The sequence below is a fragment of the Canis lupus genome, chromosome 8 (assembly GCF_003254725.2).
Source record: "Canis lupus dingo isolate Sandy chromosome 8, ASM325472v2, whole genome shotgun sequence".
NCBI classification, from domain to species: Eukaryota; Metazoa; Chordata; class Mammalia; order Carnivora; family Canidae; genus Canis; species Canis lupus.
Window position 1 is genome coordinate 28822805 of NC_064250.1, and position 16011 is coordinate 28838815.

At 38.4% G+C, this 16011-nt stretch overlaps 1 protein-coding gene across 6 annotated transcripts in view; it reads right to left on the reverse strand.

Annotated features, from left to right (window-relative positions):
- TXNDC16 (thioredoxin domain containing 16) overlaps positions 1-16011 on the reverse strand; it is a 123186-nt gene that overhangs the window by 88995 nt on the left and 18180 nt on the right. Inside the window, exon 4 of one of the 6 annotated variants that reach the window (XM_035719848.2) lies at positions 13023-13089. The exons of 4 other annotated variants lie outside the window; for them this stretch is intronic. In XM_035719848.2, the coding sequence (XP_035575741.1) occupies positions 13023-13089 (67 nt within the window). Of the gene's footprint in view, positions 1-13022; positions 13093-16011 lie in introns of all 6 variants that reach the window. One more of the 6 variants, XM_049113171.1, reaches the window with a different exon arrangement.

Genomic DNA, 16011 nt, shown 5'->3' on the forward strand with positions numbered 1-16011 from the left:
TTGCATTTCTACACACTAACAATGAGACTGAAGAAAGAGAAATTTAAGGAACCGATCCCATTTACAACTGCATCAAAAACCATAAGATACCTAGGAATAAAACTGACCATAGAAGTAAAGAATCTACAAAATACTTATGAAATAAATTGAGAAAGACACAAAGAAATGGAAAAACATTCCATGCTAATAGGTTGGAAGAATAAATATTGTGAAAATGTCTATGCTACCAAGAGCAATCTGCTCATTCAATGTCTCCATCAAAATAACATTGACATTTTTTACAGAGCTGGAACAAATAATCCTAAAATTTGTATGGAACCAAAAAAGACCCCAAATAGCCAAGAAATGTTGAAAAAGAAAACCAAAGCTGGAGGCATCACAAAGCCTGACTTCAAACTGTATTTAAAATCTGTAATCATCAAGACAGTATGGTACTGGCACAAAAACAGATACATCAATCAATAGAACAGAATAGAGAACCCAGAAATGGACCCTAATCTCTATGGTCAAATAATCTTTGACAAAGCAGGAAACAACATTCAATGGAAAAAGGACAGCCTCTTCAATAAATGGTACTAGGAAAATTGGACAGCCACACACAGAAGAATGAAACTGGACCATTCTCTTACACCATACACAGAGATAAACTCAAAATGATGAAAGATGTAAATGTGAGATAGAAAACCATCAAAATCCTAGAGGAGAACAGAGGCAGAAACTTCTTGCAAGACATGTATATAAAGGCAAGGGAAACAAAAACAAAAATGCACTATTGAGACTTCATCAAGATAAAAAGCTCCTGGCACAGCAAAGGAAACAGTCAACAAAACAGCAGCCTTAGGATAAAGAAGATATTTGCAAATGACATATCAAATAAAGAGCTATTATCCAAGATATATGAAGAACTTATCAAACTCAACACCCAAAAACAAATAATCTGGTCAAGAAATGAGCGGAAGACATGAACAGACATTTCTCCAAAGAAGATAAACAAATGGTCAAGAGATACATGAAAAAATGCTTCACATCACTCGGCATCAGGGAGATACAAATCAAAACCATAATGAGATACCACCTTACACCAGTCAGAATGGCTAAAATTAATAGGAAACAACAAATGTCGGTGAGGCTGTGGAGAAAGGGGAATCCTCTTACACTGTTGGTAGGAATCCAAGCTGGAAATGCAAGTCACTCTGGAAAACAGAAGGTCCTCAAGAAGTTAAATATAGAGCTATCCTACAGCTAGCAATTGCACTACTAGGTATTTATCCTAAAGATAAAAATGTAGTGATATGAAGGTGCACCTGTACCCCAATGTTCATAGCTGCAAGGTCCACAATAGCCAAACTATGGAAGAAGCCAAAATGTCCATCAACAGATGAATAGATAAAGATGTAGTATTACTCAGCCATCAGAAATGATTGATACTTATCATTTACATTGATGTGGATAGAACTGGAGGGTATTATGCTGAGTGAAATAAGTCAATCATAGAAAGACCATATGGTTTCACTCATATGTGGAATCTAAGAAACAGCACTAAGGATCATAGGGGAAGGGAGGGAAAATGGAATGGGAAATTTCAGAGAGGAAGACAAACCATGAGAGACTCTTAACTCTAGTAAACAAATTAAAGGTTGTTAGAGGGGAGAAGGGAGTTGGGGTAATTGGGTGATGGGGATTAAGGAAGACACACAGTATGATGAGCACTGAAGGTTATATACAACTGATTAATTATTGAACACTATATCCGAAACTAATGATGTACTATATGTTGGTGAATTGAATTTAAATTTTTTTTAAAAAGGTATAAACCCTCAGTTATAAAATAAAGTCGAAGAAAAATCCATTGGTTTGATGAGAATCTACAAAATCATGAGTTTCTTGATCTGTCCCTGGTATCATAATGTGTAAGAACTGCCTATTCCAGGATTTCTCTAGAGGCTGGCAAGAGTCCTGAACCCGCTGTCATTTCTATCTTGCTGGCCTGACAGGGTTGAGAAGATACTAGCCTTGGACCCACTTTCCTTTCTTACCTAATGTTTTCCTACCAGAATGCTCTGGGTTGTAATTGCCATGAGTTGGAAACAGTTTGCATCTACAAGTATAAATTTATTCATCCTTTTAACTTATGTAAGGCTTTTGTACCCAATTATCAATTCTTTAAAATATGACACTAAATTTTGGTTTTCTACTGTCATGTGAGAACATTAGGACCCAGAAAAACATCATTGTGTGAGGAAAATAAAGTGCTGCAGCAAAGAAAATAAAAAATAAAATCATGGAGATACAACGTCCAAGATGGTGACAGTAGTCAACAGTATCATAATAACTTTACATGGTGACAAATGGCAATTGGGACTTATCGTTGGAATAATTTTGCAATGTATAAAAATATAAAATCACTACCATATACACCAGAAATGAATAGGATATTATGTCAATTATACTTCAGTAAAAAATAAAATTAAAAATTAAGAAATAAAGAGTCTTGGTTGTCAAAAACAAGACTTCCAACAATAAGAAAACAACCCCATTAAAATATGGGCAAAAGATGGGGTGCCTAGGTGGCTCAGTCAGTTTAAGCATCCAACTCTTGATTTTGGCTCAGGTCATGATCTTAGAGTTGTGAGATCAAGCTCCATGTAGGGCTCCATGCTCAGCAGGGAGTCTGCTTAAGATTCTGTCTCTCCCTCTCCCTCTGCCCCACCATCCCTCTAAAATAAAGAAATAAATCTTTAAAAATAAAATAAAATAAATATGGGCAAAAGATCTAGATACTCTACCAGCGAAAATACACAGATGGAAAATAAGGATATTAAAAGATGCCAAACATCATATGTAATTAAGGAAATTACAAATTAATACAATGAGATACCACAACAACTGGAATGGCTAAAATCTGTTTTTAAAATGGACAATAGTAAATGCTGACAAGGATGTGGAGCAATGAGAACTCATTCGTTGTAGGTATGCGTGCAAAAATGGTAAAGCCACACTGGAAGACAGTTTGGCAGCATCTTATAAAGTTGAACATAATTCCCCCATATGATCACACCCCTAAGTATTTACCCAAATTAGTTGAAAACTACATCCATACAAAAAAAGCTACACACAAACATTTATAGAAGCTTTATTCATAATTACCAAAACTTAGAATCAACCAAGACGTCTTCAATAGGTGAATGTGTAAACATACACTGGTATAACTATATAATGGGATACTATTCAGTGATAAAAAGAAATGAGCCATCCAGAAGAAATGAACAGATATTTCCCTGAAGAACACATCCAGATGGTCAACAGACATGTGAAAAGATGCTCAACATCACTCATCATCAGGGAAATACAAATTAAAACTACAGTGAGATATCACTTCACACCTGTCAGAATGGCTAAAATCAAAAACACAAGAAACAAGGGTGCCTTGCGATCAAGCCCTATGTAGAGCTCCATGCTGGGCATGGAGCCTGCTTAAGATTCTCTCTTCCTCTCTCTCTGCTCTTCCCCTCAACACTCTCCCAAAATAAATAAATAAACACAAGAAACAAGTGTTGGCAAGTATGTGAGAAAAAGGAACCATCATTTACTGTTGGTAGGAATGCAAACTCATACAGCCACTCTGGAAAACAGTACGGAGGTTCCTCAAAAAGTTAAAAATAGAACTACCCTACGTTTTAGTAACTACACTACTAGGCATTTACCTAAGAGATACAACTACAAACACTCATTCAAAAGGATACATGCCCCCCTGATATTTATTGCAGCATTATTTACATGAGCCAAATTATGGAAACAGTCTGTGTCCATCCATAGATGAATAGATAAAGATTGGTATATATATACAATGGAATGTTATTTTATCCATAAAAAAGTATGAAATCTTGCCATTTGCAACAACATAGAGCTAGAGAATATAATGCTAAATGAAATAAGTCAGAGAAAGACAAATACCATATGATTTCAGTCATACGTAGAATTTAAGAAACAAACCAAAAAAATGAGCAAAGGTAAAAAAGAGAAACAAACCGAGAAACAGACTCTTAACTATAGAGAAACAAATTGATGGTTACCGGAGGTGAGGTAGGAGGAAAGACAAATAAAATAGGTAATGAGGATTAAGGAGTGCACTTGTGATGAGCACTGGGTGATGTACAGAATCACTGAATCAATATATTGTACTCCTGAAACTAATATAGCACTGTATGTTAACTATGCTGGAATTAAAATTTTTTTAAAAATGAGCGATCAAACCATGAAAAGACATAGAAGAACCTTAAATACATGTTGCTAAGTAAGAGAAGTCAATCTGAAAATCTACATCTGTATTATTCCAACTATATGACACTCTGGAAAAGGCAAAACTACAGAGACTGTAAAAAGATGAGTGGGAGGGATAAATAGATGAAGTATGAGATTTTTTTAGGCTAATGAAACTATTCTGTTTGATACCATAATGGTGGATATGTGTCATTACACATTTGTCAAAACTCACAGAACTGTACAACAGAAAGCCTGAATCCTACTGTAAACTAGGTGCTTTTATTAATAAGGTACTGATACTGGTTCATTGATTATAACAAATGTACCATACTAATGCAAAGTGTTAACAATAAGGGAAACTGAGTAAAGAGGAGAAGAGAGTCATACCAGAATTCTCTGCACTATGTGCTCAATTTTCTCTGAATCTAAAATTACTCAAAAAAAAAAAAAAAGAAAATTAAGGGGCACCTGGATGGCACAGTTGGTTGGGCATCCACTTCTTGGTTTTGGCTCAGGTTATGATCTCAGAGTCATGAGGTCAAGACCCACATCAGGCTCTGCACTTAACACAAAGTCTAATTGTCCTTCTCCCATCCTCTCTGCCCCTCCCCACTGATCATACTCATGCATGCTCTCTCTCTAAAATAAATACAATCTTTTAAAAAATAGTCCAGTCTCCTCTAAATTGGAAGAGTAAGAGACTAGTAGTAGTGTGTGTACACTCATCACTATATCTCAAATAGAGTTCATTCCAGCACCATGGGGAGAAATTTACAAATTGCAGAACCTAGGTATGACTAACTAATTCTTCTCTTTAGTCAAGTTGTTAAGGACAAAAACTCTAAAACTGGAAAAAATGGAGGAAAAGCTAAGAGCAGAGTAGTAGGAGGACCCTAGGCTTGCCTCATCTCTCAAACACAGCTAATGAAACTATTATATAAAGATCAAATCATTCTAAATACCCAAGAAATCTGAGGACTGACAGAACAAACTGTACAAATAGAGGGAGAGAAGAGGACATATCATAGAAGGTAGGAGATGCAGAGATGTGGTTTGGGGAGAGAAACAGATCGTGGGTGCTGCAGAGGGGACAGAGCCCTGCTCACAGATAGGAGGGAGAGGGAGAGACAGACAGACAGAAAGGAGTGCACAGGAGATTGCATTAGGAAAACACTTCCCCAGAGCCACTGATTGGGAAAACTGATTTTTGTGAATTTTTACAACCAGTGGGACTCAAAAGACTGGAGCTTTAGCTATCCACAGCAAAGCAGGTATGGAGCCTGGCAAGCACTGCAGTTCTCCTGTAGAGAAGGAGATCAGATAGCCTGTGATCTGAGGATTGCCTGGGATGCACTGGGAGAGACAGTTCTCCTTCTTGGAGCACATCTGGGAGAGCATCTTTTCTTCCTCTGTGTCTCAGCATAGCTGCAAAGACACCTGCTGAGGGAAGCTAATCTGGAAACTGGCTCTTTGCTATGTTTTACACCAAACTCCAAACCCCTGCACTTTGGCGTATCTACCCTTTGGGACAAACCTGCATCACCCCCAGCACAGTGAGACCCTCCCCTGGAGAACCAACACAGGTCCCTGCTGCACCAGGTCTCTAAAGTTTGGAGTTTTAAAATTCATCCCATCTGCCTAGGATAGACCCCAAGGTGCACTATATGATCAGGTTGACAGACAGGGTAAAGGTAGGGATTTGAGGGATGCCTGGGACACACTAAGGGGAGATTCTCTGCTCTTCTGGGAGGGGTTCCTGGACAGTGACAGGCTTGAACTCCCATCTCTAGAGATAAGGGAGGGGGCTGGCCCCATTTCCCTCCCCTACGCCTCAGCATAAACTAATTTCAGTAAGCAGCAAAGTGCCAAAAGTGGTAGCCTAAACAGTTTATGCCAAACCCATTCCCTCTGCTCTGCTGGTGCTGCTTTCTTGGGCAAGTGTGCCTAAGAACCAGTATGGCAGCCCCTCCCCAAGAAGACCAGCACAAACCCCCCACCCCCTACGTACCACATCTACCAACCATAAAGTTCCACAAAGTTTCCACTCTAGTGGAAATAGCATCAGGTCTCTTTTAACAAGCAGATCAGAATACAACTAGTTAAAACTCACCACACTCTGGCCAAGGCCAAACACTCCCCAATGCAGGCAAGATGTAACTGTGCAGAAAACTGACCTGAGGAAAAGAGGTGCCAAAACACACAGTAGCCCAGTGCACACTCTGAAACACTTACTAAAGCACCAGGCCCTGGACAGTATAGGACTTCTTCTTCATAAAACCATTACTCTCAGGAACAGTAAATATAACAGGCTTTCCTAACACAAAGAAGACAGAAACCTGGACAAAATGCCAAGACAGAGGACCTAAAAGGAAGAACAAAAAATGGTCATGGCCAGGGATCTAATCAAAACAGATATAAGTAATATGCCTGATCCAGAATGTAAAGCAACAATCATAAAGATACTACCTGGGCTTGACAAAAGTATAGAAGATACCAGGGATACCCTTACCGAAGAGACAAAAGACCTAAAACCTAGTCAGGCCAAAATGAAAACTGTAATAACTGAGATGCAAAACTGACTGGATGGAAGGACCACAGGATGGAAGAAGCAGAGGAACAAGAAAGTGATACAGAAGATAAAATTATGGAAAATAATGAAGCTGAAAATAAAAATATTGGATCACAAATGTAGACTTAGGGAATTCAGAGACTCCATAAAACATAATAATATTTGTATCATAGAAGTCCCAGAAGAAGAAGAGAGAGAAAGGAGGCAGAAGGTTTATTTGACAAAATTACAGCTGAAAACTTCCCCTATCTGGGAAAAGAAACAGATATCTAAATCCAGAAGGCACAGAGAACTCCCATCAAACTCTTGGCCAACACCAAGACATATATCATAGTAAAATTTGCAAAATACAGAGATAAAGAAAAAAAACTCTTGGCAAACATCAAGACATATAGTAAAATTTGCAAAATACAGAGATAAAGAAAAAAATCCTAAATGAAGGAAGACAAAAGAAGTCCCTAACTAACAAGGGAAGAAGAATAAGGTTAGCAACAGTTCTATCCACAGAAATTCAGCAGGCAAAAAGAGAGTGGCAGGATATATTCAATGTGCTGAATGGGAAAAATATATAGCCAAGAATACTCTATCCTGCAAGGCTGTCATTCAGAACAGAAGGGGAGATAAAGAGTTTCCCAAACAAAAGAAGTTCATGACCACTAAACCAGCCCTGCAAGAAATATTATAAGGGACTCTGGGTGGAAAAGAAAGACCAAAAGTCACAAAGACTACAAAGGAACAAAGAAAATCGCCAAAAAAAAAAAAACAAAAAAAAAAAACAAAAACAAGTAATACAATGGCACTAAATTTATATCTATCAATAATCACTCTGAACGTAAATGGACTAAATGCTCCAATCAAAAGACATAGGGTGTCAGGATGGATTAAAAAACAACAACAGGGACGCCTGGGTGGCTCAGCGGTTAAACATCTGCCTTCAGCCCGGGGCGTGATTCTGGAGTCCTGGGATTGAGTCCCACATCAGGTTCCTTGCATGGGGCCTGCTTCTCTCTCTGCCTGTGTCTCTGCCTCTCTCTCTGTGTCTCTCATGAATAAATAGATAGAATCTTTTAACAACAACACAAGGCCCATCTATATGCTGCTTACTTCATTTTAGACGTAAAGACACCTGTAGATTGAAAATGAGGGGATAGAGAAATATTTACCATATAAATGGATGTCCACTGAAAGGGAGAGTAGTCATACTTATGTCAGACAAACTAGATTTTAAACTAAAGACTATAACAAGAGATGAAGAAAAGACACTACATCATAATAAAGGGGCCTATCCAACAAAAAGATCTAACAATTGTAAATATTTATGCCCCCAGCTTGGGAGCCCCAATTATATAAAATAGTAACAAACATGAAAGAATTTGGGACACCTGGGTGGCTCAGCAGTTTAGTGCCTGCCTTCAGCCCAGGGTGTGATCTTGGGGTCCCAGGATTGAGTCCCACATTGGGCTCCCTGCATGGAGCCTGCTTCTCCTCTGCCTGTGTCTCTGCCTCTCTCTCTCTCTCTCTCTCTCTCTGTCTCTCATGAATAAATAAATAAAAAATAAAATAAAATCGTAAAAGAATTCATTAATAATATAATTCTAGGGGACTTTAACCCTCCACTTACATCAATGCACAGATGATCCAAGCAGAAAATCAACAATGAAACAATGGGTTTGAATGACACACTGGACCAGATGGACTTAACAGATACATTCAGAACATTTAGGCCCAGAGCAGCAGAATACACATTCTTTTCAAGTGCACATGGGCCCTTCTCCAGAATCGATCACATACTAGTTCACAAATCAGGCTTAATGAGTACAAAAGACTGAGATCACATTTTCTGATCACAATGCTATAAAACCTGAAGTCAACCACAAGAAAAAACTTGGAAAGACCACAAGTACATGGAGGCTAAAGAACATCCTACTAAAGAATGAATGAGTAAGGGCGCCTGGGTGGCTCAATAGGTTAAGCATCTGACTCCTGATCTCAGCTCAGGTCTTTGTTTTGTTTGTTTTTTTAAAAAAAGATTTTATTTATTCATTCATGAGAGACCCAGAAGAGAGATAGGCAGAGGGAGAAACAGGCTTCCTGTGGGGAGCCTGATGCAGGACTCAATCCCAGGACCCTGGGACCACAACGTGAGCTGAAGGCAGATGTTCAACCACCAAGCCAGGCAGGCATCCTGATCTCAGCTCAGGTCCTGATCTCAGAATTATGAGTTCAAGCCCCACATTGGGCTCTACTTAAAAAAGAAGAATAAAAAAATGAATGGGTCAATCAGGAAATTAAAGAATAAAAAAAATACATAGAAATAATGAAAATGAAAGACGATGGCCCAAAACCTTTGGGATACATCAAAAGGGTCCTAAGAGGAAAGTATATAGCAATACAGACCTACCTCAAGAAGCAAAATCTCAAATATGCAACCTACACTTACATCTAAAGGAGCTAGAAAAAGAACAACAAATGAAGCCTAAAGCCAGAAGGAGGGACATAATAAAGATGAGAGCAGAAATAAATGATATAGAAACAAAAAGAAACAGACCAATGAAAACCAGGAGCTGAATCTTTGAAAAAATTAAAATCATAAAATTAAGAAAATTTATCAATATAAACCCCTAGCCAAGAAAAAAGACCCAAATGAATAAAATCATGAATGAAAGAGGAGAGATCACAATCAACACAACAGAAATATAAACAATTATAAGAGATTATGAAGTTGTAAAGGTGGTTCAATATTTGTGAATCAATCGTGATATACCACATTAATAAAAGAAAGGATAAGAACCATATGATCCTCTCGATATAGAAAAATCATCTGACAAAGTACAGCATTCCTTCTTGATAAAAACCTTCAACAAAATAGGGATAAATGGAATATACCTCAACATCATAAAGGCTATATATAAATGATCCACAGTTAATATCATTCTCAATGGGGAAAATTGAGAGCTATGGTCAGGAACAAGACAGAGGTGTCTACTCTCACCACTGTTATTTAACATACTGGAAATTCTAGCCCCTGAGCAAACAGACAACAACAACAAAAGGCATCCAAATTGGTAAGGAAGAAGTCAAATTCACTATCTGCAGATGACATGACACTCTATGTAGAAAACCCATAAGACTCCACCAAAAAAACTGCAAGGACTAATATACAAATTCAGTAAAGTCACAATATACAAAGTCAATGTACAGAATTCTGTTGCATTTCTATATGCCAATAATGAAGCCATAGAAAAAGAAATCATGGAATCAATCCCATTTACAATTACACCAAAATAATAAGATACTTAGGAATAAACCTAACCAAAAAGGTAAAAGATCTGTACTCTGAAAACTATAGAACACTGATAAAAGAAATTAGAGAGGGCATAAAGAAATGGAAAAAACATTCCATGCTCAGAGATTGGAAGAACAAATATTGTTAAAATGTCTACACTACCCAAAGCAATCTATACATTTAATACAATCTCTATCAAAATACTCACCAGTATTTTTCACAGAATTCGAACAATCCTAAAATGTGTATGGGACCACAAAAGACCTCGAATACCCAAAGCATCATAATTCTGAACCTCAAGTTATATTACAAAGCTGCAGTCATCACGACAGTATGGTACAGACACAGAAACAGATACACAGATCAAAGGAACAGAATAGAAAACCCAGAAATGGACTTACAACTATATGGTCAACTAATCTTCAACAAAGCAGGAAAGAATATCCAATGGAAAAAATACAGTTTCTTCAACAAATGCTGTTGGGAAAACTGGACAGCAATATGCAGAAGAATGAAACTGATCACTTACACCATACCCAAATAAAATTCAAAATGGACAAAAGACCTAAATTTGAGATAGGAAACCATCAAACTCCTAGAGGAGAACATAGGCACTAACCTCTTTGACATCAGCCATAGCAACTTCCTACTAGATACATTTCTGGAGGCAAGGGAAAGAAAAGCAAAAATTAACTATTGGGACTTCATCAAGATAAAAAATTTCTGCACAGCAATGGAAACCATCAACAAAACTAAAAGGCAGCCTACACAATGGGAGAAGGTATTTGCAAATTGCATGTCTGATAAAAGATTAATATCCAAAATCTAAAAAGAACTTAACAAATTCAACATCTAAAAAACAATCCAGTTAAGAAATGGGCAGAAGGCATGAATAGACATTTTCCCAAAGAAGACATCCAGATGGCTAACAGACATGAAAAGATGTTCAACATCACTCATCATCAGGGAAATACAAGCCGAAACTGCAATATCTCATACCTATCAGAATGGCTAAAATTAACAACACAGGAAACAACAGTGTTGGCAAGGATGCAGAGAAAGGGGAACCCTCTTACACTGTTGATGAGAATGCAAACTAATACAGCCAGTCTGGTAAATGGTATGGAGGTTCCTCATAAAGTTAAAAATAGAACTACCCTAAGATTCAGCAATTTCACTACTAAGGATTTACCCAAAGGATACAAAAATACTGATTTGAAGGGTTACAGGTGCCCCAGTATTTATGGCAGCATTAACAACAGGTAAATTATAAAAAGAACCCAAATATCCATCAACTGATGAATGAATAAAGAAGATATGGTAGATATGTACAATGGAATATTACTCAGCCATCAAAAAGAATGACATCTTGCCATTTGCAACAATATGAATGGACCCAGAGTGTATTATTACACTAAGAAAAAAAGTCAGTTAGAAAAAGACAAATGCTATATGATCTCACTCATCTGTGTAATTTAAGAAACAAAACAAATGAACACAGGGGCAAAAAAGGAGAGGCAAACCATAAGACAGACCTCTAACTATAGAGAACAAAACTAAGGGTTGATAGAGGAAGGTGGGTGGAGGATGGGCTAGACAGGGGATGGGTATTAAGGAGGGCACTTGTTATGATGAGCACTGGGTGTTATATGTAAGTTATGAATCACTAAATTACATATTTAATGAAACTAATATAAGACTGAAACTAATATTACACTGTATGTTAACTGGAATTTAAATAAAAATTTGAAAATAAATAAAAAATAAACCTGGAAAAATGTATAAACAAAATCTATAATTTTTTAAATGAATAAATTCCTTCAAAACTACGGTATAAGACAAACCACAGTAAAACTCAAATTCTACAATTCTGAAGAGAAAAGATAAATTTGACCAGATAATTCTTTAAGGAATAGGGAAATTTCAGGGGTGCTTTGGTAGTTCAACTGGTAAAACATCCAACTCTTGATTTCAGCTCAGGTCATGGTCTCAGGGTTGTGAGATCAAGCCCTGCTTGGGGCTCTGCACTCAGGGCAGAGTCTCCTTGAAATTCTCTCTCTCTCTCTCTCTCTCTCTCTCTCTCTCTCTGCCTTCCTCTTCCTCTTGTGAGCTTTCTCTCTCAAATAAGTAAAATCTTAAAAAAAAAAAAAAGAATAGAGAAATTTAGATGATAAATGACAACTTGGGGGGAAATGTAGTTTGTTTCTCTTTCATATAAAGAAAGTATCTAAGACACCTGGATGACTCAATGTGTGAAGCCTCTGACTCTTCGTTTTGGCTCAGATTGTGATCTCATGGGATAGACTGCCTACTCAGCAGGGAGTCTGCTTGAAGATTCTCTCCCTCAGGCCCTCCCCTCACTCACTTGCATGTGTGCTCTCTAAAATAAATCTTTAAAAAAAAAAAGTATCAGAAGCTAATACAGTTCAAATATGACAGAAAAATGGGCAAAAGATTCCAAATCAAATTCCAAATGTTCAGGTCCATTTCAATGAATAGTATACAACTACAAAAGAGTACAGGAGAGGGAAACTGCTTGCTAGGCACTAGATATTTCAAATTGATGGTTTTAGCACATAAAAGTAGGATGACAAATTGAAAGGTATCGTTTTTCCTCATGGTTATTTGGAAGGTGTAGCTAGGATATGGCACACTATTAAGCACAGTTCTTCAACATTCTGAATATCACTACAGAGAATTTTTGTAATATATTCCAAAGTCATTTTTCTTACATTGCCTTTTTGCAATTTTATTTCCTTGACATTTATTCCCCCCCCAACTCAGTTTCTTTTTCCCATAAGTGCTGGTGTTGTGTAAGGTGCTACCTGGATAACCTGTATCTTGACTATACCTACATCTGTACTCCTCAGTTCAAAATCCCACAGCTGCCTACTGGAGACTCACATCCGATGGGCATTCCCCTTGTTAAAGTCAACTCCTCTTCCCCTGTAAATCTGTTCTTCTTCCTTGCCTACTTCAGATGTTGATCAGAGAGGATTCAGGGTTGAGTAGGATTGGAAAGACAGAAAAGAAGAGATTAGGGATTAATTTCAAGTTTGTAGTTTTGCTGACTGTTACCAAATTAGCTCTTACCAAATCCAGTTAATTTCACCTTCTAAGCATTAAAAAGAAAATCTCGGGGATCCCTGGGTGGCGCAGCGGTTTGGCGCCTGCCTTTGGCCCAGGGTGCCATCCTGGAGGCCCGGGATTGAATCCCACGTCGGGCTCCCGGCGCATGGAGCCTGCTTCTCCCTCTGCCTATGTTTCTCTCTCTCTCTCTCTCTCTGTGACTATCATAAATAAATAAAAATTAAAAAAATAAAAAAAATATGATGCTGTGAACGTTTTTAAAAAAAAAAAAAAAAAAAAAAAAAAAAAAAAAAAAAGAAAATCTCCTCCTTGCTATCTATATTTTACCTCCCTAAATCATATAATAGACACACAATGATTTCTATGTGTGCTTGGACTTCACAAATCTATTCATGTCCACCAGAAAGAGCTTTCGAGTACTAATCTGATTATATCACTTTTCTACCTATAATCCTCTGTGGAGCAATCACTTGTTGAGGTGGTCAGGACAGTGAGCCGAATTTAACAATCAAGCCTTTATTCACTCACTGTGGTAGTACAAGCCAGAGGCCAAAAGTGAGGCAACAGTTCTACAATATTCTATTCCTTGCCCCACCCACCATTGGCCAGCATTAGGCAAAAGTCAAAGGGGTGCAGTGCAGGTGCAGGGGAGCATCTCATTTCAAGGAGCCCCAAACAAAGGCTCTTGACTCTTTATGAACTCATGGGCTGAGGAGAAAGAAAGGGAGAAGAGCCAAAAGAGGAAATATACTAAGTGGAGAAAAGTGCCTCAATCAAAGACCCCTGATAAAGAGGTCTTAGCAGAAGCACCTGGGAGGTGCCTCTGTCAAGGTCTTTTCTTATAATGAGGCCTCTGAATGGAGACACTTGAGCTAAAAATACAGGTTACATAGGAGCATGTCTGGCCTATGTCCCTAAGTCTTGGACCTCAATTTTCTCTATAAAACTGCAATGCACTGGATATGCACCGAGTCTGGTGTGGGTAGGGCACCTTTACCCTATGAGTCCTGCCAGACAAAGCCTGTAATTGCCTGTGGGCAGGACTCATAGGCCACATAAGTATTCTGGCCTGGAGCTAACCTCCTCACCCTTCAGGGCCTATCCCAAAGCCTTAACTTCTTCTCATGGTAAACAAAGATCCCTTCCATCTGACCCCCATACCTACTTTTCTGCTGTCATCTCCTGTTTCCCATTTCATACTCCAGTAAAAACTGCCCCCCCTCTCCAGGGGTGCCTGGATGGCTCAGTCAGTTAAATGTCTGCTTTTGGCTCAGGTCATGATCCTGGGGTCCTAGGATCGAGTCCCAAGTCAGGCTCCCTCTTCAGCAGGAAGTCTGCTTCCCCCTCTGCATCTTCCCCTGCTCATTCTCTCTCTCTTTCTCTCTCTTTCTCAAATAAATCAATAAAATCACTAAAAAAAAAAAAAAGTATTAAAAAAAAACTACTCCCCCAAACTATTCTAACCTCCATGCCTTTGGTCACAGTTTCCCCTGCTTTCCCCACCTTCTGTTTCTTCACCAAGCAAACTGCCACTTATCCTTTAAGACTCATCCCAAGTGCCACCTCCACCAGGAAGCATTCTTAACAAATACCCACCCTCATTCTAGACACAGGTAACTCTTCCCTGTGCTGGGAATACAAGCGCTCAGGCATACAAACTTCTACCAATTTACTTACTACACAGTATTTTCTGTTTATGTATCTGTCTATGTAACAAAACACTAAATTCCTAGAGAACAGAAGCCATATCCTTTTCTATTCTGTATCCCCAGTGCCTAACAAGTATCTGGCACATAGCAGGAACACGAGGAATCATCTATTTGTGGAATTAGTGTTCTATGAATCAGCATTAACACAGCAACAGGACACTACAGCAGGATTGAATAACACAAGCCCCACAAGCTAACCAGTTCCCAGCACGGGCAGCCTCTCCACACTAAGGCCCAACTGTTTCAAAACCACCTTGTTGTCAGGTTATCCAACATGGACCTGCTGGTCCAGGATCTGCCATCAAACTTCTCAAAGACAATCTTAGTACCTAAGGATAACATCCTTATCCTTCAACGAATCTTCTTTCTCTATCTCTTCAACCCTCATATCTGGCTCTAAGACTATCGTCAGATACCTGCTGTAAAAACAGCAGAAACCAGTAAGCTTCCCGAGAACAAGTATCAAATCTACTACTGGGGCTTTTTGCTAAGCCTTTTTATGACCCCAATCCTCAAGCCAGCCAGCCATCCTTCTTTAAGAGAAAAGCCTCTATGCAGCCTAACAGTTCTTTGGAATTCCTCTCGAAAAGACCACCATTCACTTCTTACAATTGGCTTCGTAGTCTACAGGCCTCAGATTCCATGGTTGTCAGGAATTTCTAAAAACTTTTCATTTATATATGATGTGTACTGGAACATTTAAAAGTGTCCACTAGCGAAGTGATAACTACAACTTTTCACCTGTAAGTTCTGAGTTTCCTATCATTTAACTTTCACCCAATTTTTATGGGAATCCAGTCAGAGAGTAGAAGGAAGAGGAGAGCCAAGCAGAAAACAAAGATACTCAATGTCAGCAAAGGTCTTAGTGGCCAGCAGCCCTAACACAACATTAAACTGGAAAGGTTCATGTAAACTTGTGTCCCTAATGAAGTCATGGCTTCAAACTTTGTCACTGAAGAGGTAATCAGACTTCATCCAGGAGGAGACTGCACAAATGGACTCCACATAGGCCTAAATCCTAGGCTTCCAAATTCCATGTTAGGAAAGTTAAATTTAGATATTCTCTCTGTTTCTCTCTCTGTCTCGCTCTCTGT